This window comes from Diabrotica undecimpunctata, chromosome 1 (genome assembly GCF_040954645.1).
Source record: "Diabrotica undecimpunctata isolate CICGRU chromosome 1, icDiaUnde3, whole genome shotgun sequence".
NCBI classification, from domain to species: Eukaryota; Metazoa; Arthropoda; class Insecta; order Coleoptera; family Chrysomelidae; genus Diabrotica; species Diabrotica undecimpunctata.
In genome coordinates, this window is record NC_092803.1 from 66,951,826 (window position 1) to 66,977,275 (window position 25,450).

Consider the following 25,450-nt stretch of genomic DNA (forward strand, 5'->3'; position numbering starts at 1 on the left):
GTTTAATTTACTAATGTTTGTATTTTGAGAACGATTTCCGAAGTGGAAATTGAAACGTCAATAAACGTACTTTAACCTTTAATTGTGACTGATTCCCATTTAAATAGTAATTACTTTAAAATGCCACAAGAAAATAGCGTCAGAACAATATTACAATTTACGGGTCAATAAAATTTTTAGCCCGATATGACTCCGCTTTAATCATGTTTCCATATAATCGATGATGAAGTCATGGACCTTATAATCAGAGATACCAACTAATTCGCGGAACAAACTTTGGCTTCTAAGGAAACAAAAAAATGTGCACGAATAAAAAAATGGAAACCAACGAATCCGGAAGAAATGAAAAAGATTCTGGGGTTAACCCTTTGGATGGAGTTGTTACGACTAGGTTACCGAAATATTGGGAGACAAAGGGGACTTATCGTCAAAATATTCCCAGGGCAACTATATCCCGGAACAAATATCAAGTGCTGCTAAGTCACCTACATTTCAGCAATAATAAAACAATTCAACAAGATTAACGTATCGGAGAAATTTAACCTCTTTTTTGAGATTCTTCAAAATAAGTTTCAATCTGTAATGTATCCTAACGAAGACATAGGCATGGACTAAACTATTGTGCCATGGAGAGGGCGCCCGTTTTTAGGCAACATATACCAAATAAGGCCCACAAGTATATTATTAAGTTATTTAAGCTATGTTCAAGCAAAGGATACACGTGAGACCTTAAAGTATATGCGGGAAAGTCAGCGACAGGGCAACGGGAAGTCGGACTAGCAACTAGAGTGTCTTTGAGATTATGGGAAAAGCTTCTCTATCAAGAACGAATTTTAAATATAATGCTTGAAAACAAGCGCATGTTGTAGGAACCCTGAGAGCAAATAAGAGAAATGTTCCAAAAGATGTTATTCAAGAAAAAATTAAAATGGGAGAGATGGTTAGGTTGCTATTAACAAAGCATGCCCCAATTATGACGCTAGTTTGCTACAGGATTGCAAAGAAACCGTCAGGTGAAACCGAAGAACCAACGATACCACAGCTAGCATCTTCGGTACTACCAATATATAAACGTCAAAAAATGGTAGCGATTTGCCTTATTCCCTGGAAAACCAGATAGAATCCAAAAATTCCGAAGATCTCCCAGAAGCAAACACTGGCAGAGGAGCTAGTTCCAGTGAAGAAAAAAAGAAAATCGCGAAAGACAAAAGAGAAGCTACTTGCAATTCTGGCTTACAATAAAGAAAAATCTGGGATTTGTCAGATAAGATAAAATTCCCTATACCTAAGTACAAAGTGTTTTGAGTTATGTCTACTTTTTTGTAAAATGTAAAGATTTAAAAGGAAACTCATTCTTAACTTAATAAAGCAATTATACCTAAATAGTTGGACATTTATTAAACGTATTCCATGATTGAGCTTTAAACGTCTCTTTACAAGGTGTTCAAAATTAACAGATTCATTATTAGACTATTTAATGTGTGATATGTAGCTTATAATAAATAGAACGCCATGTATAGTAATAAATAAGAATATAAATTGGGGAATGTTTGGAAAATTATCTGTCCTTCTAAAGTTTACGCACAAAAGTATCCTGATAGAAAAAGCCCAAAAAGGAAGCTTTTAAGAAATTGCTAAATAGATTCCCTACTACTGGTAATATTGCATATGAAAAGTTAAATAAAAATAAACCAGTTAGTGGTGTCAATGAACTTGATGTCCTGTTTTCTGTTACGGAAAACCTAAATACTAATACTAGAAAGATTTCGGGTGAATTAGAATTCAGTCAAACGAGTATATGAAAAATAGTGAAAACAAACCACTATGATCCGTGTCACACTCAACTGCACCAGCATTTGACAGAACAAGATTATGATAACCGTTTAAATTTTTGCTTATGGACTTTAGATAAATTTGGAGAAGATCCTGATTTTTTTTAATGTATTCTTTACAGGCGAATCCACTTTTCACAATAATGATCTAGTAAATAGACATAATTTTCATTATTATGATACAGTAAACAAACATTTATTTCGAACTGTTGATCGCCAACACCGATGAAGTGTTAACGTTTGGGGCGGCATTATGGGCGGGTATGTTATTGGCCCTTATTTTTTTGACGGAAATCTCAATTGAATAAATTTTTTAAATTTCTTAAAACAAGATTTTTGGATCCTTCTTGAAAACCTTCCACTTAGTGGCCGAACAAAAATGTGGCTCCATTTGCTGCTGCTCATTTTTCCCGTGGTGTTAGGAACTAGGTTAACAGAAAATTTAGAAATAAATGGATAGGTCGAGGCGGTCCATAATTGGCTACCTAGGTCACCAGGATTGACCAAGATTGATTTATTTATATGGGGTTATAACAAAAATATTGTATATACCACACCCCCTACTACTCCAGGTGATATGAAATGACTTTTGAATGCTTCTTCGTCTATAATACCAAATTTGTTAAATAATGTTAGTAAATCATTTGAAGATAGAATCGCTTGTTGCATTGCACATGATGGCAAGCATTTTAAATAGATTTTACATAATTGATCATTTTTTACTAAAAGTTGTGGTTTATTTTGTATTATTTATGTATTTGTTGTATTGAATTTCTTTCCGTTTTGTGATGTATTTAATTATTTTTAATAACAAAAAACTTTGTTATACAAATCAGCAACTAAAAGTATACATATTTATTTACAACTACACTAGGTTTGTTAATAACAAATATGCCAAGATGATGAGTTTAAAAATCGTGGGTAACTATAAATATTTTAAATCGATTAACCGTTTTGAGAAAATTGTAAATAACGCAAAAACTATGGCATCGAGGTATAGTACAACCTTATACCATTCTAAAGAGAAAAATTTGTTTAATAAAATAATTTAATTATATACATAAGGATCTATTTATAATATGCCATATATCACATATTGAATAATCCAATAATGAATCTGTAAATTTTAAACACCCTGTAAAGAAATGTTTAATGTTCAATCATGAAATACATTTGACAAATGTCCAACTATTTTGCTTATATAATTGCTTATATAATTGCTTAAATAACTTTTAAAACTTTACAGTTTAAGAAAAGTCGACATAACTCAGAACACTCTCTACTTACGTGTAGGGAATTTTTATTAAACTATACCTTATTTTTTGCGGACAATTAGAAAATGCAATAAAATACTGGGTGTCCTATGAGAAAAAATATAACTTTGATACGCCGCAATTTATTGGGACACCCTGTATAATTCAAAATAATTTTAAAATGTAGTTTTTATCAACTTACAAACTATTTATGTAAATTTTTTTCTTTTTCTTTTTTACTTCGCTCCTTATTTTGTAAACCTTGTCTTCTACGATTAGTTTGTTATATTTAATAACTGCTTTTCATTTATTATTTTTAGCCTGTTTAAGCTGTGGATACAGTACTTTTCTTTCTTTTGTTACTTCTTTTGTGTAGTTTTCGCTAATCCATATATTTGGCCGCTTAATTTATTATCTACAAGTATATCAAGTATATCAAGTTTTCTGTTTAGTGATGTTAATTTTAATATTATATATCTTATTTGTCCAATTTTATGTTAACCCATTTTTCTATCCTCATCGATATCTATTTTATTAATTTTTGTTTGCAATGTGTTCATTACTTCTATTGTTTTTACTTGTGATTGTCTTCGTTGTCTTGGTCTTCATTGGTCTTTATCACAGCGTTTTAACCTATGGTTCATCTCTCCAATTAGCTATTCTTGGGTTTTGTTCTCCTAATACATTATTCTTTGTTCTCATGGACTTTTTACAGTGTTTTAGTTAGTTGAGTTAATCTTACTTAGTGTATTGAACAGTATATTTCTTTATACATTTTTTCTATATCAGTTGCTTCCATTTTTAATGTTATATAATGTAATGTTCGATGGAAAAGAAAAGGATATTTAGATACAGTAAATGGCAACCGTTTCTATTATGCAGGCAAAGATGATGATGCCCAGTCAGGTGTAGGCAGCGACAGATTAATGATTATCAAATTAAATGGACAATTATTCGACATCAATATAATACAAATATACTCACCGATACCAGACAGCCCAGACGAAGATCTTGAGATTTTCTATTCCGATATTGAAAAGATCAAAAAACACATACAATCAGACAACATCAACATATTTATGGGAGACTGGAATGCCAAAGTAGGAGCAGAAAAAGTCGAATCGATCATCGGTCCATATGGTTTAGGAACCAGAAACGAACGAGGCACACGCTTTGTTAAATTTTGCCAAGAGAACAACCTCGTGGTTATTAACACATGGTTTAAATTACCTAAAAGACGTCTGTATATATGGAGGTCCCTCAAGATTGCGAAGCAAATATTGTGAGAAACCAAATCCACTACATTACAATTAACAAAAGGTTCCATAATGGTATTCTAAATGTAAAAACGTACCCAAGCTGTGATATAAATTCAGACCACAATCCCGTAGTCGCAACTATCCGACAAAGAGTAGACAAGGCTAAACCCAGTCAGAGACTAGCATGGAGTAGTGCTGACCAAGGACAGCAACAAAAGTATGAAGACATGGTAGACACGCAGTTAGAGTCTAAGACAATAGCTCCCACTAAGGAGAAGACAATAAAAGAAAACATTGAAGACATGTGGGAGAAAATTAAAAATACTGTGTTGGATGCAGCAGACTAATGTATACGGAAAGAAAACCGTAAATATACAAAACCAGAAAAACCATGGATGACAAACAAAACATTACAAATTATGGAGAGGAGACAGATGGTAAAATACAAAAACCTAATAAAATATAAAGAACTCAACAGGAAAATTGAGAAAACAATAAATGTAGCTAAGGAAGAGTAGATGAAAGAAAAATGTAAAGTAGAAGATTTGCAAATGAAACATAAAGATAGAGAACTACACAGAAAGGTGCTGGAATATGGAAACCCAAACACTTATCGATTGTAACAAACAAGAAAAACCAAATGGAATTAGACCCTGAAAACAGAAAGAATTATGGGAGCAATATCTTAAAGATTTGTTTGGTAATCAAAGAACAGAATAGCCCCCACAAATAGATACAGATAAAAAATTAAACATTCTAACCGAAGAAGTTTTGCAGGAAATAAAAGACGCAAAGCACAACAAGGCATCCGCCGAAGACCTAATAACAGCCGAACATTTTAAACACCTAAGTGATAATGCTATCAAGAAATTAACATACCTCTGCAACATTACATATGAACATGGCATAATACCGCATGACTGGCTAACATTCACATATATAGCTCTTCCTAAAAAATAAAAAGCAAGTAAATGTGAAGACCATCGAACTGTATCCCTAATGAGTCATGATGCTAAGATTTTTATGCGAATAATTTATAACCGAATTCACAATAAGTGTAAAGAATGCCTGAGTCGTTCTCAATATGATTTTAGAAAGGGTACAGACACTAGAGAAGCAGTTATGGGATTGACACTGATGGCAGAAAGGTATATTGAGGTTAAAAAACGGCTGTATGTGTGCTTTGTCGATTATAGAAAGGCCTTCGACAGCATCAAACACGGAAAATTGATTGAGGTGCTAAAAGGAGTAGGGTTGGATGGACACGGCATAGCTATCATAAGTAATACATACTGAAACCACACATAATGCGTTCGAACAGATAACGGAAACACCAAGTACATCAACATAGAACGAGGAGTGCGTCGAGGGTGCATTTTATCCCACCTATTATTTAATGTATATGCCGAACATATAATTAGAGCTTCTCTTGAAGATCGCCCTGAAGGTGCCAGAGCCAATGGAATCATCATTAACAATATAAGAAGTGCCGATGACACCGTAGTATTAGCAGAAACAGAATACCAACTAAAAATATTGATGAACCTATTATCAGAAGAAAGTTACAGGCTGGACTTTTCCAAAACCAAAATTCTGGTATTCCACAAAAACCCCCATGAATAAGTTACACCTAACATACAAATAAATTGTATCACCCTTCAGAGTTCCCAAAGCTTCATATACCTAAACTAGAGGGTAGAGAACTAAATAGTCAACTAGACCACTCAAAAGAAATTATAAGACGCATTGAAATAGCAAGATCTGGTTTCATAAATATGAGTAAAATGCTCTGTAACTCCAAGCTATCGGTCTCAATAAGATTGAGAATACTAAAGTTTTATGTGTGGTCTCTATTACTATATCGCTGTGAGACCTGGACATTAAAACAGTATGACGTCAATAAATTAAATTCATTTTAAATGGATGTACCGCCGAATGCTAAAAATAAGCTGGACCAGCAGAACTACGAATGAAGAAGTACTGAGAGCAATGAACACACGCCCTCATCTGGTCAATACTATCAAAATTAGAAAGACGTCATATCTAGGACACATAATGCGCCATAGTGAATTTGAAAGTAAAAGGGGCATAGGACGAAAGAAAAAATATTGGCTACGAAACATCAGAGATTGGACCCACACAAGAGGAAATGAATTAATTCATTAAGCCCAGAACAGAGAGAAATTTGCCATATTGATCGCCAAACTCAACAGAGAAGGCACTTAGGAGGAGGAGGATAATGTAACAGTTTGGAGAAATTTACTTTTATCTATCATTGAACATATTTGTTTTAGCACCGACGTGGATTTCTGTTTTTGATGTGCTTTGCTGTTTGATCTTAACTGCGATTTCTCTTTTTATTTACTTAATTTTTCTATTTGAAATTTTGTTTTTACCACCCCCAATTTTAGTTTTAATTATTTTCTTGTGTCACAGTAAATTATTTTGTTCTACAACTCTGAATATTTGAGGTCTAGGGCGGCAACAAAACAAGATACGCATTTATCGTAATGATGCTACGTTGTTACTTTTCACGAAAATGAGATAATTAATTTAAATCAAAAATAAAAACTTATTTAATTATCATTTGGCAATGTAAATTAAGATACAAGTAAGTAAAAAAGAACAATATTGGTCATTATTTCCAACTTTATAGCTTACTCGTTTTCAGATGCCTAACAAATCAAATAATATGAGTTTATGAGAGTACAAACTACTTTAGATTATAAAACAAAAAGTATTCATTTCTATTAAAAAAAAAAAACAAAAAATGTGGTCTGTTACCCTTTTGTGTTGGTCTAAATTCCTCATCGTAGATATGCCATGCTTTAGCGTGAGCCCTAACGAGATTGTGCACGCATTGGTATTCAAGCAAATCTTGAGATTGTATATTTGGAGGAAAATATCCGATTCCGTATCCCGCACCACAGATCTGCTGAGGTTCGTTGAAAGTGATCCAGTGTTTGACGTCTTCTCCGAACAATCTGAAAGCAATTCTAGAGTAGTTAGAAAACCAATCGATGATGGAACTATTAAGAAAACCGCCATAATTCTGCAAGTTTTGTGGCAAGTCCCAGTGGTAAATGGTTATCAAAGGTATAATGTTGTTTGCTTTGAGTTCTTTGATCAGAGTTCTGTAGTATATTACTCCAGCTTCATTGATATTATCATCAAAACCTAAAAAGAAACGAAACAAAATTTATTGCTTATTTTCACAAAACTAATTAGCTAATTAATTTAATTTATACTTCTTTTGGCTATTTTTGTACATCTGGTAAGATTTCAAGTATCTTTTTTGTGTTCAACAATTATTATAACTTCTATTCCGAATATATCATTATGATTCGATTATAAAATTAATTCCATATCAGGGAATATAAAAATGACAGATTATATACTTTGTAGAAATAAAAAGCTCGAAAGTTGTTATTCATCAGATGACCTTTACGATTTTTACGATTTTGATCATCGTTACGAATCGTATCTGTTAGTGACAGATATTCTTTTAACTTTAATTTAAATATGCAGTTTTTTAATTTAAGCTTGCTTAGAGTAAATATATAATAACTATAAACGAATTGATCGAGAGTAGTGAATCGATGTCAAGAACTGCTATTCTATGACCCCGTGACGAATCCGTGGCACTTGTTCCGTGACTAGTGGATTTCGTGGCACTAGTTCCGTGACGCTCGCCTCACATATAATGGAGAAAGTATAATGAAGAAATTGGAAAAGAAAGAAGCAAGAGTAAAAACCTAGGCCAAAAGTTATATGTCAGCAGAAGGAAAAATAGTTAAACAAGGCAAATACTCACCGTTGTCAAACTCCAGGAACGACTGTAAAACATTTATAGCCCTTAAAAAGGACACAAACTTGTTGGAAGAGTACTAAAGGTACCTTTAATAGTAAAGTTACTTACATAGGTTCTTTCATTGAAATATTTGTTGAAAGTGAAAAGGAGTATTTTCTGAAATCAGTAATATCCAATAAAGTTGAAAGTACTACAGGAATAGTTACTGATGACTCCAGAGGACAACATCTTCTAGTGATTAAAACACCAAAAAGTAAACTACAACTATTATCCGTTTTCTTAAGTATGAAACCCATTACACCAGAAAATTCAATAACAAGCATTTTCTTCAACCTCACTTAAATATTTCGTTAATTCATTTACTATACATTGAAAAAGGAGAAAAACTGGTTTGCAAGACTGTTTGTAAACAGGTGTTCGATTCAATGAATTTACGATTCAAGCACCGACAAACAAATACATGCCAGAAATGTGGTTTTTAAACCAAAGATTCATCCATACTACGGCTCTGCAGCTCAACTCGCGCTTTGTCTTACCTCAGCAAACCTCTCAATTCGTTAAGGTCTGTAGTCATTCTCGACCACCATCGACTGTTAAGGAGATTTCTTGCGTCTTCATTCACATCAGCTTGTGCTTGTTTAATGCGTAAAGGAATTTGTTCTGAATATTGATTAGTCTCGTTGACAAAAATTCCAAAATATTTATATCAAGAAATCTGTTCAAAGTCCTGGCTTTTAAAAACTAATCGTCCACAAGTGTTGTTAACTTGTTTTTGAACCGACCATCATTTTGGTTTTTCTGATGTTAACATGTAAACCATTTATTGTACTAACCATAGATACTTTATCAAATAGTCTATAAGCTGGTCTCTCAAATTGTTGGCTGTTATAGCTTTTTCATATCTGATGTTGTTGACAATAATTCCATTTATTGTTATCTCAACTGACTAATCGTTATATATTCAAAGGATAAATGAAATAACATTGAGGAGAGAATCCATCGCTGTCTTACACCCTTCTAAATAAATATTTTCTGTAACAGAGAGCCTTCGACTTTTATTCTTGCTGTTTGAGCCCAGTATAATCTTGGTATTTGAACATCTTGATAATCAATGTTTAGTTTTACACGAGCTTCTCGTGCTTAACAGTTTCAAAAGCCTTAGCCAATAAAGTCAATAAAGCAAATATGCATATCTTGTTTGACATCTTTACATTTACGTGCCAATACATCAAAGGCAAACAGGACTTCTCTGGTTTCCAAATCATTGCAAACTGTGTATGTGATGGTTCACTTTCACATTTATTGTAATATCTGGTATGTATAATTAGTAGAAAAACCTTTACTACATGACTTATTAGGTTTCTAAACCAAAAAATGATTAAAGTGGGTAGGACGTGTTTCACAATACAACTACCTGGGAACTATAATCAATGAGTCGTGGGACAATACCCAAGAGATTAAAAGTCGCATCGGAAAGGCAAAAAGTGGATTCTTAACTATGAGTTCTGTATTTAAGAGCCATGACCTCAGAAGATCCTGAAGATACCATGGACAGACAAAGTCACCAATGAAGAAGTACTGCGGAGAATGAACACAACTGCGGATTTGGTCAACATCGTAAAGAGCCGTAAGCTGCAGTACTTGGGACATATATTAAGAAATCAAGGCAGATAGGAGCTACTCCAATGCATTTTGCAAGGTAAAATTGAAGGAAAAAGGGCCCCAGGACGAAGAAGAATATCCTGGATTCCTAACCTAAGAGCATGGTATAGAAAGACCTCAACACATCTATTTCGTATAGCAACCAACAAAGTCATCATAGCCAGAATGATAGCCAACGTTCGGAACGGACAGGCACCCTTAGAAGAAGAAGGACGGGACTTTTTTAGAATGGTAACACACGTGCAGATGAGTCATTCCTTTGGAATTATTCCAGTTCAATATACCAACCACATACCCTGAATATTTTGTTTTTTTGAAATGGATGAGACAAAGATAATATGTTAAAAGTATGTATTATATCTCGTCATTGATGAACATCAATAATACCTATTATTCATTTCGCCATATATGACTTAGGATATAAAAGATACTTGTAATAATTTTAATAAAGATCAGTTGCATCATTACGACACTATTGGAACTACACAAAATAATCACATGTAATTTTTATCGCTGGGGATTATTGTTAGGAATCGTGACTGCTAAGGAGACTCCACTATTTATCCTATTTTAGGTATCCTCTATAACCTATTGGCAATTTTTAAAAAATTTTATTGAGTTATTCTTATTTTTGTTTTCATGTACTTTTTATCATCAATTTTTTTAGGATCTCCTCTTCCTTTAACGGTGACTGTAGACATGGTCAGGACCACGAGGAAAATATTTTTCTTCCTTTGGATTGGCCGTAGGTTTTATAGTTTTTCAAGGTTTCCCGGATAGTTTAAAATTAAAAAACTGTCTGTTTTAGATATCCTGCTTCAATATTCACATCGCAGCATACTTACTTCCTCAAGACACAAATATCATCTGTTTTTTTTCCAATTCATTAGTTAGAGTAGCCTAATTGTTAATATATTTGCACGCAAATTGATCTATGATATACTTTAAAAATATATATCCGTAATTACATTCAGTAAATTTTAACAGTTTATTGAATTTTTTTCGAAATTTTACTTATCAATCTTTAAGCGTACCCTCATTCTGTATGTTTAAATATAAAAAAATTTGTAATTTCATTTTTTTTTTCATTTATTTTACATATAATAAATATATAATAAAATTATCAGGAATAATTAAATATTGTTAATAATAATGTTTATGCTTACCTGTAGGTAAAATCCTAGTCCAAGATAGAGAAAATCTATAGTGGTTGACACCAAGTTCCTTCAAAATGGCTATGTCATCTTTCATTTTATGATAAGAGTCGCATGTAATATCTGCAGTTGAATTATCTGCCACGTAGGTTGGATCTGTGTGGACTTTATGATCCCAAATACTTTCTCCCTTACCATCTTCATTCCAGGCTCCTAATAATAAAATAAAAGTCAGTTTTAAAAAACAAACAAAGAAGAGATACAGAAGACCAGAAAATAACTACAGTAGAACCCCTCTAATCCGTCACCCTCGGGACTAGCAGTATGGTCGGAACGCAAGAAAGGTCGGATTATCAGAAAAAGTCATTGTGTATGACGTATGTATGTGTTTTTAAAAAACGACTGTATTATTCTCTACAGTGATATAATAAATAATTATATTTCAATAAAATACAAGAAAGCTTTTGTTTGTACATTATTTATTAAATATGTATGTAAATATATAATGTCAAAAAAGGTAGCATAAAAATTAGTGCCTACCTATGTAGGCCTACTTAGTAAAAAAATCAGTAATAGATTTTTGTTTACAAGATGAAATTCTGGATTTAGCTGCAATGTTCCTTCATTTTTTCATCCACACGATGTCCATCGGTGTTGATGCTGAGTTCTGCTCAATGTACTGAAGGCCAATTTCAAAAGAATTCTTGGCATCGGTGTGTGAAATCCGGACAGGAGGCTCGTCATCATCATCACTGTCGGATTCTGAGTTCACGATTCCGTCACCGTCACGTTCCATAACAGCGGCAACAATTTCGTTATCGTTCAGCACTTCACTGGTTTCGCAGTTTTTGTCACATTGTTCAATCCACTCCTCAACTTCACTAGCAGGTATATTTGCATCCAGGGTCTGAAGATTGGTAACGATTTCCTGCACGTCGTTTTGCTCATCTTCGACCTGGTCAATTTCGATCATAACTTCTGGCCAAAGCTTACGCCAAGATTTTCTTAGCGTGTCAGGATTTAGTTCTGCCCAAGACTCAGCCATTGTATAGATAGCATCTTTAATGTTGAGTGATTTCATGGCTTGAAAAATATCACATCCTTCTTCGGATTTTTCTAAAATCGAGCTTATGTATTTTCGGCGATAACGCCTTTTAAAACATTCTATCACGCCCTGGTCCATAGGCTGGATAAGTGATGTGACATTTGGTGGGAGGAAGATAGCTTTTATATCCCCTTTTACTAAATCTTCCTCAGAAGGGTGCGATGGTGCGTTGTCTAATAGCAGTAGAGCTCGAACAGGAAGATTTTTTTTCGTCAAGTCCTTCTCAACACATGGCACAAACTCGTCAAAAAATCAAGATTTGAAAAGATTGCAGTCCATCCAAGCAGATTTTTGGTTGCGATAATAAACCGGCACGGATGATAAGTTTATGTTTTTGAAAGCCCTGGGCTTCTTAGATTTGCCTATGACAAACAGCGAAAGCTTGTGTGTTCCATCAGCATTGCTACAAGGAGCAACAGTTAGCCTATCTTTCATGAGTTTCGTTCCCGCTACGGTTTCATTTGACGCACTTAAGGTTTTGTTTGGAAGCATTTTATAGTTTAGGCCTGTCTCGTCTATGTTATAGACTTGGCAAGGTAACAGTTCATTTTCTTTTACAATTTGTTGAAACTTCACAGAAAACTCCTTAGCCGCCTCGACGTCAGCAGATAATTTTTCACCACAAATTGAGACAAACCGGATACCATGACGGGTTTTCCAACGATCAATCCAGCCTTCACTGGCTTTAAATTCACTTCCGACTTCTAGTTTTTTGTGCAAAATTATTGCCTTTTCTTTTATAATTGGGCCAGATATCGGAGTTCCCTTCCTTCTTTCTTGACTGAACCACATCCATAGAGCACTATCAAGCAGTTCAAGTTTAGGCTTTTTTAATGTTTTTCGCTTTTTAAGAGTGTTTTCTCCATCTACTATCGTCATTGTATGTGATTCAATTTCTTTTCGATTTTTTCTCCAATCCTTAATAGTCGTAACGCCTACATTCAGTTCCTTTGGCAATTTTTTGTAGTGATTCACCTTTGTCCAGCCTTTGAAGCAATGCAAGTTTTTCACTTAACGAACGCGTAACGTGTTTACGTTTTGCTCCTGACATGTTGAAAATAATGTACACACTTTAAATCACAAAGTTCGAAATAATACTGACAGAATGGATTGTGATTTTCGGAGAAATTTTCGTCGTAAACAAATCGACCGCCGGGGATTTCCGCGAAGCCAAGCAGGTCGGATTACCCGGAGCGTCGGACTATCGGAGGGCGGACGAGAGGGGTTCTACTGTAATAATCTTTTGTTTCACGAATTGTGCTTAGCATTATTTCTAAATCGATTGATGCGGAATTTAACCAATATGTAGTCAACATACCGAAGATTAAAAGTAAGGTAAAACCAATGTACGATTTTATCGAAGGAATACTAAAAATAACTCCGTCATTGTCGATTAATTTATTGAAATTTTTCATTTTTATACGTTATTTTTCTTTTCAGTTTAAATATTTTCATTAATTATAAACATCATAATTAAAAATCATTAATTATCAAATCGTAATTAATAAGGATCCACCACATTCTTACCGAAACTGAATCGTTGTCTATCTTGCGTACATCCGTCTGTATGATAAATATTGAAGGAAAAGTTCTAGACTCTTCAAACAGGTGAAATAGGTTTTTCTTGAGCCACAAAATCTTTTTATTAAGTCCTTTTGTCGTCACATATTTATATGTCTTTTCGTTTGCTTGAAAAAATAAACCTAGAGTGTAGAATAAAACTTGGTAGATAGGTTGCCCTTGGTTTAAGCAAGCATCCTATTGAATTTGGAGTAATAGGTATTCTTCTTCGTCTTATATTCTTATAAAAGGTATTCTTTTTTTTATCGTTGTAACTTTTCTTTTTTTTTTGAAAGCACATTGCTACAATAATTTTATTTTGACGTTTTAATGTAATAATAATAGTCTCCCGTTTTATACCGCTGTCGCGGCTTTGGGAGTATAGCAGGGTAGTCTGCTATATCTAGGGCCTACGGTATACAAGGAAGGTAACATGGCCAGTGCTACGCTTCAACCGTCTATTATTACCCCTGGTTTTACCCAAGGTACTCATTTTTATTCAGGCTGAGTCGACCTGGGGCCTATAGACATTTTTAAAATGTCTAGATGTTCTTGCCGGCGGTGGGATTCGAACCCCGGACCACCGGCTTGCGAGTCAAGCATCCTACCGCTTGCGCTACGCAGGCCCGTTTTAATGTACACTTCGGAAATCGTTCTTAATGAAAAATAATAAAATACATATTAAAATAATACAAGAAAATACATTCTGAAACACATTCATACAGTCTTAAAACTTAATACATTGTTGTTGATTGGTACAAAGAAAAACCCTACTGAACATAGAGTGAATAAGTCTTCTTTTTTTCCATAGTTTTATTCTTTTCAGACGTAGCACCAGATGGAGAGAAGTTAGTAGCGGCATAGCAACTTGCAGCTGATCTCTCACCTTTGTGTGAACTTAAATGTCACCTCTACAGGGCGCATGCTGTGGGCTGAAACAGCTTCACCCGACGTATTTAACCTTGTGATATATAGACCGGTCGCACTTCTTCAATATGGGTCGATCAGATACCAGCGTTGTCTAGTGTAAGTAGCAGATTCATTTAGAATTTTAAACTACTAGGTTAGACTTTTATTTTTCTGTACACCGGGCTAGAATCAGAACCCATTTCCAATAGAGTAATTTGCTTTAGCGAAATTCTCGTTAACCGTCTGTCCCGCTTAGCTATCTGACCTACTTTAATCTTATTAGCTTAGTTTAAACGCCATATGACATCGTCCAGGTACGAAATATATGGAAGTGCCTTAACCATAACAGAACGGGATAAGCAGTATGCGCACATACCAGCCTATCTTGAACTGCACCTGTGATGCTCTAGATTAATCCATTTAACACATAAAGGACACACGAAAATTAAGTGCATACCAAAGGATTTCAAAATGTTTCTTCACAGCTACAATCACACCTTCAATCCTTAAGTATATAGCTTAACTAAATTTAGGAAGTGGACTAAAGATATAACTTTGCATTTGTATTATCTTTTATTTTATATTATTTGTTTGTTTTTATATAATATGGTGTTTGTGTTTTAAATTATATAATTAGATTTTCTATAAACGGTTATACATATTCCATATTATAAAGTCATACGTTAAATACATAAGTTAGTTTTAATTTTTTTTTCTTGATTAAAATTAATAATGCCTATAGAGTAATACAAAAGTTATCTTTTTATTGAATTTCTTGTAAAGGAAATAAGAAATGGAAAAATAAGTGCCAACACACTTACTTTGACCAAACCTCACATCCAATCCCATTAATTTATTTCTGTTCTGTAATAATCTCTAGCACATGATCTAACTCTCTCTCCTTTCGCTCCTGGGTGGATTATATCATTTTCACAAACTCATCAATTGTTGTCTACCATCTCTCATCAGCGATCATATTTTTTACAATGCCTCTTACCGATTCGCACCTAAACTCAACCGTTCTCCTTAATACACTTCGCTCTCTGGCCCATCTTCCACACACCAACATTGTATGGGACACATTGTTCTCAATGTCCTCCAAGAAAACATGGGCAGACTACTTTTGATCCCTTTTGCTAAAGCTCAATAATAAATGAACCACCAACACCAGAGGTGACAATAAACGAAGAAATGAATATTGAGGAGGAATAGGTAAAGGAAGTATTAAAGACACTAAAAAATATATTAAGAATGTAGATCAAACATCCTTATACCTCTCTTTAAAAAAGGAGACAAATCGGACCCGGAAATTTACGCTAGAATTAATTTATTACACACAACACTAAAATTAACAACCAAAGTAATAACAAATAAATTAAATAAAATTATAATCCTAGCAGAAGAACAACAAGATCTTAGGTCGAGAAGATCATGCACCGACGCTATATTTGACCGAGGTCATGCCTACATAAAAACAAGAAGAAGAAGAAGAAAACATTGTCATTATTTTCACCTTAATACAGACATCTGATGATATCTGCCATGACCTGTGAGTACCTGCGTCAGATAATAATCCAGTTGTCGATGACCACATTTCAGCCACCTTCGCAGGTCGGTTAATATCGAATTCGTCCACTGTGCCACATATTCTATTCACTCCTATTCTGACTGCTCCATCGCAATTAATGTGGCTTTTCACACATCTCGCATTTTCTCCCTGAATGCCGTAGATTTTTGCCTGTAGAACCTCTATAGAACTTTTCATCAATAGAACTTTTTCTATATTTCACGCATATAAGTATATACAGAGGAACACAGTTGATAACCGTCCACAAGGCCGCAGTAAACACAGTCCTTTAGGCATTCGCTACCTGCAGTAGACTAATTATATCCAAGCGTATCAAGAGCCTGTGTACGCCAGTATTTACACCGTTGCTCTGGTACTACGTAGAAGTTGACAGACTATAGAACACAATGTAGCACCATCCTCCTTTTGCAATTTAGGGCGGTCGATGTAAAATATTATGTTCTTTAATATGGCAGCTTTCTCAGTGGACTTTTAGGCTACCTCCCTCACGTGTTTTTCCCAGCTACCATTTTTGTACAGGATCGACACCAGATACTTCACGTATCATTCGCACGTATGTCTACTTGCGAGGCCGAGTTCCTCTACCTGCGCTTACCTTTCCGCCCAGGGGGGATAACAAGGTATTCGTAACACAACACGTACTATGGGGAGGGTGGAACTCCGCGATGCTTCGTGCAACGCGCTGCCTTCAAATGGTATCAGACTCGTAGGGGTTAGTGACTAGCTAGAGGTCGTATGCAGAAATACTAGGTAGAGCTAGGTCCCGCTGATATATTATTATTAGAGGAACACGAACTTCTTTATTTCCGGGGACGCATCTAGCACCGCGAGGTCTTCATCGAACGCAAAGAAGTAACACTCGCTCCGAATTAGCAATCCATTACACCGTCGTATGCTAGGTTCCACAACACAAGCCCAAGGCCATACCCCTGGGGCACTGCACAAGCACACCTCATTCTACCTGGATTATTCCCTTGGATAGTTAGTCATAAGAGCGTGTAACACTTACGGATGGCCCACTTATTGTGGTTCTCCCTTCCTTTAGAGACTCATACTGTCTGGGGGACAACCCCTAGACTTCTTAACTACTTCCCTCGATCCTTTTGCGAATCAATTTCTCATATAGCTTACTAATTTTCGAAATAAGGCAAATGGGCCGATACTTTCGAATCCCTTTAGGAAGGATCGCATACCTGGAGACTGTAAGATCCTAAAATTACCTGTACCCCAAGCTGGGCGTTTATGTATATTAGAAGCTACTCCTTTAATATAGTCCAATTATAGTAATATTTGTTAAAAAGTTTACATGAAAAATACTTCTCGTCATTTTTCTGTCGACAAATATTCTCTAATCTGAGGTACATACACAAAATCTGGACATATTCTTGAAAAGAACATTACGTCAATCTTGAACATTTCAGTTCGCATGTCCTCTCGCAAATCTTAACGTAGCTACACGGTCTTCCTTTGTTGCCAGTTCAGGAGCCGCTTTAAAAAGTTCACACGGTTTGTAAAGTTACCCGTAGATTTCAAGCTTAGTAATGTTTTAAATTCGATTCAAAGGATACGGTTAACTGATTAACGTCCACTAAATTACCGATGTACCTTTGGCTTTGCACGTTTTCAAACGTGTGGTAAATATTCTTAAAATTCTGTTCCACAAATTGGACCTTGTTTGCTATATTTCGAATAATACTAACTACTACACATTATAAGTCAAATTTGTCTTTTACCTTCGATCTGATAAGCTGATGTCGCTACACCAAATAAGAAGTCACGGGGAAACTTTTTATTGTTAATTGTATCTTCAGCTGAGCTACAAAAAAGGTTTATTAATATTTTTACGTAAAAATAGTAATGATAATAAGAGTAATGATGTCTATTTTTAAATGTTCTTAAAATTAGAAAATTGGAATATCTGGGACATGTCACGAGGAGTGAGTGTTATAATTTGGTGCAATTAATAATATAAAAAAGAATACAGGGTAAAATAAGTTGTAGGCTATAATATATATATATATATATATATATATATATATATATATATATATATATATATATATATATATATATATATATATATATAAATATATATAAAGAGAGGCATCTCCTGCTTAAATAATTTGAGAGCTTGGTTTAACTGCATTTACGCTGATCTGCATCGAAACCATTTATGGAGATTGCGTAGCCACGAGATTTTACAACCTACTACGCTTCTTCTGCCTTTTGTCCTGCATTAAATTACTTAATAGTTTGAATTTTTTACATCTTATGATGTGCTCCAAGTGTTCCAACTTTCTTATTTTTATAGAAATTAAAACTTCACATTCACATTCACATTTTCCTAGTTGTTTGAGAACTTAAGCGTTTGTTTTGCGACCCATCAATGATATTTTCAGAATATGACGATAACACTACATTTCGAATGCTTCCAGGTTTTTAATGTTGGATTATTTCAGTAACCAGGCCTTAACCCCAACCAAAAGAATGGAAAAAATATAACATCGAAGCATTCTGATCCGGAATGTTATATTGATATTGCGATTACAGACAAGTTTTTCCATTCTATTAATAGTTGATTGTGCAATGTCAATGCAGCTTCTTATTAATTGTTTCTGATTAGTACCTTTTTTAATCAATACTCCAAGATATTTGTACAAAGATATTTGTTTAATTTCTGTGTAGTCTAGTACTAGCTTAACTTTGATGTTTTGTGCTTTTGTAAATAAAATGAACTTAGTTTTCTTTAAATTTATTTTTAGTCCATAATCGTTTAACCATATAATATGTGGCTTTTCACTTAATAATATATACTAGTATGCTGATATTTGGGTCGAAAATATTGACTATTCCTTTAAGAGATGCGAACTATGTGCTCATCTTTGAGTAAAAGATCTTAAGAAGAATATTTGGTGCCATTGCCATTATCTGTCCTGTTTAAGTGTAAAAACCACATTTGAAGCAGGCGAGATAACTTTTGAAATCTATAAAAAATGTAAAGAAATTGCAAAGTGCAGGGATTTAATATCGTTCATAAGAATAAGTAGGCTAATAAGGACAGATTACCTGTCAACAGTGAATGCATACTACACTCTAAGATTAATGAATGTATTGATAACATTTGGAACGAGGGATCCACTTCGATAGAAAATTATTTGTTATATTAAAAAATTAAAACTCAAATTCGACGTTGTAATACAGAAAGAAAATAGTTACCTTAAACCAAAAAGAAGCAAAATTACAATCGGCTTCATCTTGAAACAATAAATATACTTTTAGTAAAAAGGTAAACAAGGTGCTTTCTTATATACCTATATTTTCAATTACAAAATTTAAATTAAAGTAATTAATCCCTACTTAAACTTAAACAACTTGATTTCTGCTTAAGATTAGAGTAGTTTGTCGTTTATAGATTGCGATTTTTATGATTAAACTACCCAAACAGCTGGGCAAACATTGTATAACAATAAACATTTTTGTTTTTTTTATTTTGATATCTATTATGACTTATTATTTATGATTAATACAACATGCAATTTAAATTCATTTGCAAGATGAGAAGTACATTTCCTTCTTAACGTGCCTTATCAAGGCTTCTTGAAGTTGGCGATAAACAAAAATCAAAACATAATTAAAAAATCAAAAAATTCTTACTCTAAAAAAGCGGCAACACTCCACACGCTGAATTGTCAACAATTTGAAGTATTCCGATATCAGTTGCATACAATTGTCTAATATATTTAATTAAAATTATTTCATAAAATTTATATTAATAATGTTCTGAAGCTATTTTCTTGTGGCATTTTAAATTAATTACTATTTAACTGGGAATAAGCCACAATTAAAGGTTAAAATACGTTTATTGACGTTTCAATTTCCACTTCGGAAATCGTTCTCAAAATACAAACATTAGTAAATTAAACAAATTTTGTTTTTGTTACTTAGTGAAAAATTCTTCTATTAATTTAATTTTATCTGACTCATCTATATTGACAATTCAGACATACATTATACATTTTAAAGTAGACGACTTTAAAATGATATTGCCAATATTGTTGAGTTGCGTTCCTGGGACGACTTTACTTATAAGATAGTTCATTCGATTACATGAAATCAACTTTAACTTGAGAATATCCGTCAGAAAAGATCATAACATGTAATTCGTCTTTAAAAAGACAAATACATGCCATGATGACAGTAAAATTCTCCTGTTAGTGATTCCATAGTAAATTATGAGGGAAAAACCAGGAAAAAAAAAAAAAAAAAAAAAAAAAAAAAAAAACCTCATAATACTATCCCGACATGGTAAGTATTTGATCTTGCATTTATTTTACCTTCAATAAATACCAAATTCCGATTTTATATGTTTGTTATTTAAAAAATATAAATGATGTATTCTCTATATGTTACTGACTTACCAATACTGGTATTTTCTTTTTAATAACTTCCTCTTTCAATATGGGTAACCAAATCCTACTACATTCTGCCGAGGAATTCGCGACACAATTGGTCTCATTTAGCATAATTAGAGCCGCTTCTTTGATTTTTCTCTTTTTACCATCCGTTTCTTTTAGGACTATATTTGAATCATTCCATTGAACCCTATGTTCATTATCCCATGCATGTTTACATATTTGAGATCTATCAAATTCTCTATTTTTAATATAGGATTGATGTTCACTTATTCTAACATTTAATGGCCTTGATGTTTCACCTAAATAAAACTGATCGCATTCACAATTTTCAACAATAGATCGAATAGAACAAAACAACTTAGAACGAGATCCTACAACATATACAAGGGATAATACGAGGAAAATAACAATACCATATATAAAAGGATTATCGGAAAAGCTTAAAAGGATAGGAAATAAATTCAACATTTCAACAACATTCAAAACAACAAACACATTGAGATCTATTTTGTCCAAAACCAAACCTAACAATGAACAAGAAAGGACAAAGAATTGCATTTATAAAATACCTTGTGAATGCGATCAGTTTTATTTAGGTGAAACATCAAGGCCATTAAATGTTAGAATAAGTGAACATCAATCCTATATTAAAAATAGAGAATTTGATAGATCTCAAATATGTAAACATGCATGGGATAATGAACATAGGGTTCAATGGAATGATTCAAATATAGTCCTAAAAGAAACGGATGGTAAAAAGAGAAAAATCAAAGAAGCGGCTCTAATTATGCTAAATGAGACCAATTGTGTCGCGAATTCCTCGGCAGAATGTAGTAGGATTTGGTTACCCATATTGAAAGAGGAAGTTATTAAAAAGAAAATACCAGTATTGGTAAGTCAGTAACATATAGAGAATACATCATTTATATTTTTTAAATAACAAACATATAAAATCGGAATTTGGTATTTATTGAAGGTAAAATAAATGCAAGATCAAATACTTACCATGTCGGGATAGTATTATGAGGTTTTTTTTTTTTTTTTCCTGGTTTTTCCCTCATAATTTACTATGGAATCACTAACAGGAGAATTTTACTGTCATCATGGCATGTATTTGTCTTTTTAAAGACGAATTACATGTTATGATCTTTTCTGACGGATATTCTCAAGTTAAAGTTGATTTCATGTAATCGAATGAACTATCTTATAAGTAAAGTCGTCCCAGGAACGCAACTCAACAATATTGGCAATATCATTTTAAAGTCGTCTACTTTAAAATGTATAATGTATGTCTGAATTGTCAATATAGATAAGTCAGATAAAATTAAATTAATAGAAGAATTTTTCACTAAGTAACAAAAACAAAATTTGTTTAATTTACTAATGTTTGTATTTTGAGAACGATTTCCGAAGTGGAAATTGAAACGTCAATAAACGTATTTTAACCTTTAATTGTGGCTTATTCCCAGTTAAATAGTAATTAATTATATTAATAATAATAAATGTTTTTGGTTATTTAATCAATATAATTCTAAAATTCAAAATATAATGATTATTACAATTTTCTGATTAGCATACCATGGTGACGTCTATGAAAGATCGAGCAGTTCCGTATGGGTTTCGTATTATTAGCTGTGTTAGGAAAATTTGAACTCCAAGGTTGACGTTCTGGAAATTTTAAATATAAGTGACGTCACTTTATATAAATTGTGACGTGCACGCATTTTTATATGAAAAATACCATACCTAAGAATACAATTCACAACATTTACAACCTTCTACTTCTACTGGTGAACAGGAATCTCGTGAAACGGGTGGAGCTCTTAGTGCGCAGAGAGAGGAAGTATTCGGCCAGAAAAGGATGGAATTTACCAGAACATTACAATCATTCTATGGCTTGATAATCAATTGGTGAATATTAAAAATTTTATAATGTTGTCAATATGTGGATTATCAAAGTAATACTGGGTATTTTTAGTTTTATATCTAAAAAAATGAGTTTTAAATAATTTACACAACAATTTACTGACTAAAAGGATAAGGGAATGATTTTTGGTGAGGTATGATATACAGTGTGTCCCAAAAAATTGTATACAAATGAAGAAAAGTTTATCTTACATTTTCCAAAAAAAAAATTCTTGAGAAAAAGCTCAGCTTAGAAAAAAAACAAAAGTAATGATTTGATTAAAATATAATATTTACCAAACAATAGATAATTGTGACATGTTTTTATTATAACTTTTTTATTAGTTTTTATTACATCATATTTTAAATAACATTTATTTATTTATTTTATTAGTGACATTTTAAATATACTTAGTTTTAGTTTAGTATCCTATACTATATCTACTATGGCACCTATATAAAATAAATTAGATTTTTTTTACCCGTGGGGTTTAGAAATCCTCGGTATTTGACTCTTCATCATCAGAATCCCATTACGAATCACTGTCTCTTAAAGTTATGACAAATTTTCCATATTATTTTCCATTGTTACTAGTTAAACCAAAAATTCTTCCTCACAACTTTTTTGCATGATTGCATCGGCTTTGCCACTCAGTAGGAGTGAAAGTGGCAAAGAATTGTTCGCATAAGTCTTTTACATTATTGATATTAAATGTATTATTATTTAATTGCTACATACGATTTTAAGCTTGCCCAGACCAGCTCAATTGGATTAAGATGTCGCTGACATGGAGGTAATCTAAAAACTGTATGTCCATTTTTATTGCGATCTCGTCTATTGCAGAACGAACATATGCTGGTTTATGAATTTTTACTAAATCGTACAGTTCTGCCTTAAGCATACTATTGTTTATTGGAATATTTCTGACCTCTAACCATTTCATTATTAATTCTTTTGTTGATGTTGATGTTGGTGCCTTGTCAATTTGTTTATTGTGATAAGGCGCATTATCTATTACGACCACAGTTTGTGGAGGAAGATTGCGTATTAATTTGTTTTCGAACCAGTTACAATTATTTTCAAAAGACATCTCGTCGTGATAGTCGCCTATTCTAGTACCAGATTTAAAAATTAAGGCAGCTCGTTAAACGAAATATTAAAGACTCTCTACCATCTTGATAGCCTCTACAGCATCTCTGAATTTAGACAGAATATTTTTTAGCTGAGGTACTTCTATATCGCTTATATGCATATTATGAATAATACGCCTTAACCCCCCTTTGTCGACGTCGTCAATAGTTTTCTTTTTTTCTTTTATAATATTTTGTTGAAGTGGAGAACGAGGAGCATTCCCCTGCAATTAGATTTATTCCATTAGTGCGAGCATACATAATTTGTTATGGATACCATATAAAATAACTAAATAAGTACTTAGTCCAGTAGTCAGAGACGAAAATGCTATTGAACCTCTAAAAATCATACGAACAAACAAGCTGAATTTTGCTGAGAATGTCAATTTTGGGACCACAAAAAAGACGTTAAAAGTTCACCACTTTAAACCTCAGGCTTCTCCCTAAAATTTCTGATTTATTTTATAGAAAATGTGCTAATACAAATTTTTATTCAAAATTATCTTGGTTACATTTTTTATTCCAAACATTTTGGAATGGACATGGCTTATTCACTCCTGGCGAAGTGTTTACCGCCCTTTTGGGCTCTCTGATTCATTTATTGCGGAGAATCAGTCCGCTGTTGTTTTTTTTTATTATTATAGCAGCGTGTGTGACTTGGCCCTGTCTACAATTTTCCTCCATTCTTTCCGGTCCTTACAGCGCTCCTTCCAATTGTAGATTCTCAGCTTCTTTATGTCTCCTAAGACTTGATCTCTCCATCTTGTTTTGGGTCTCCCCTTTGGTCTCTTTGTTGCTGGTCTCCATTCAGTTATTCGCTTTAGCGTAGAGTCTGGGTTAGCTCTTTCTGTGTGTCCCAGCCACCTGAGCCTTTGCGTCTTCACGAACTTGATTATGTCTTCACCCTCGATGACTTCTTTAATTTCTTCATTGGTTAATCTTCTAAATTCGCCTACACTTATCCCCACCGGTCCCATTGTTCGTCGAATTATCTTTCTCTCTAAGATTTCCAACCTCATTTCATCTTTTTACAGTCTTGTAAATTTTTAATTTGGTTTTTTTACTAATGTGCTTTTCTTTTAGAAATTTTTGATAGTTCCAGTAGGTTTTATTACCCAGTAGGATGCGTTCATTTATTTCATCCGTTCTATCATTTCTGTTATTCACCATCACTCCCAGGTATTTGAAACGGTGCACTCTTTCAAATGTATATGCACCAAGCTTAATTTCTTTCTCTATGTTCGTATTCTCTCTTGAACACTTGAGGTATTTCGTTTTGCTTTGGTTTATTACTAGCCCTCACTTCTTTGCTTCTTTATCTAGTATTAATATTATGTTCTGCATGGTTTTTAAATCTCTAGTAACCAGTGCAATACCGTCTGCATACGCTATCAGTTGGGCTGAAGATTCGATAATCGTTCCCATAATTTTTTCCCCTATAAAGAGAGGTTTTAGGTGGAAGTCCAGGGGTAAAACTGGTAAATTTTTTTGCATCTTTTTTTGGGTCCCAAAATTGACATTCTTAGTATAATGCAGCTTGTTCTTATGATTTTAAGAGATCAAATCTCTGACTACTGGACTAGGCAGTTACGTAAAATTTAATTAGATTACTAGTGATGTAATAAAACGTCAGTTATAAAAACTGTGGCGTTTCAAAACTTAAAAATGCATTTAAAATTAAAGGTTAGATAAAGGTATTTTTTACTACTTTCTATAAGACATACCTTGTTGAATTTTCGTTTGTTCGAATGAGACTCTGTAAATTGTAGTTTCAGAAACACCTGTCGCTGCTGCCACATGCTTTTTTATGTAATGATGAGGTATTGTAACACCTTCTTCAGCTTTCTTTTTCATAAAGGCTAACAC

General features: G+C 33.4%; 1 protein-coding gene across 1 annotated transcript in view; it reads right to left on the bottom strand.

The window, feature by feature from the left end:
- The window catches only part of LOC140450340 (myrosinase 1-like), a 52,398-nt gene extending 32,950 nt beyond the window's left edge, over positions 1 to 19,448 (bottom strand). Inside the window, exons 1-4 of the mRNA XM_072543933.1 lie at positions 19,350 to 19,448; positions 17,867 to 17,949; positions 10,984 to 11,184; positions 7,129 to 7,521 (exon numbers count right to left, since the gene is read on the bottom strand). Coding sequence (XP_072400034.1) covers positions 7,129 to 7,521; positions 10,984 to 11,184; positions 17,867 to 17,949; positions 19,350 to 19,387 — 715 coding nt within the window. The 5' untranslated portion in view covers positions 19,388 to 19,448. The remainder of the gene's footprint in view (positions 1 to 7,128; positions 7,522 to 10,983; positions 11,185 to 17,866; positions 17,950 to 19,349) is intronic.
- Positions 19,449 to 25,450: the final 6,002 nt, after the last annotated feature.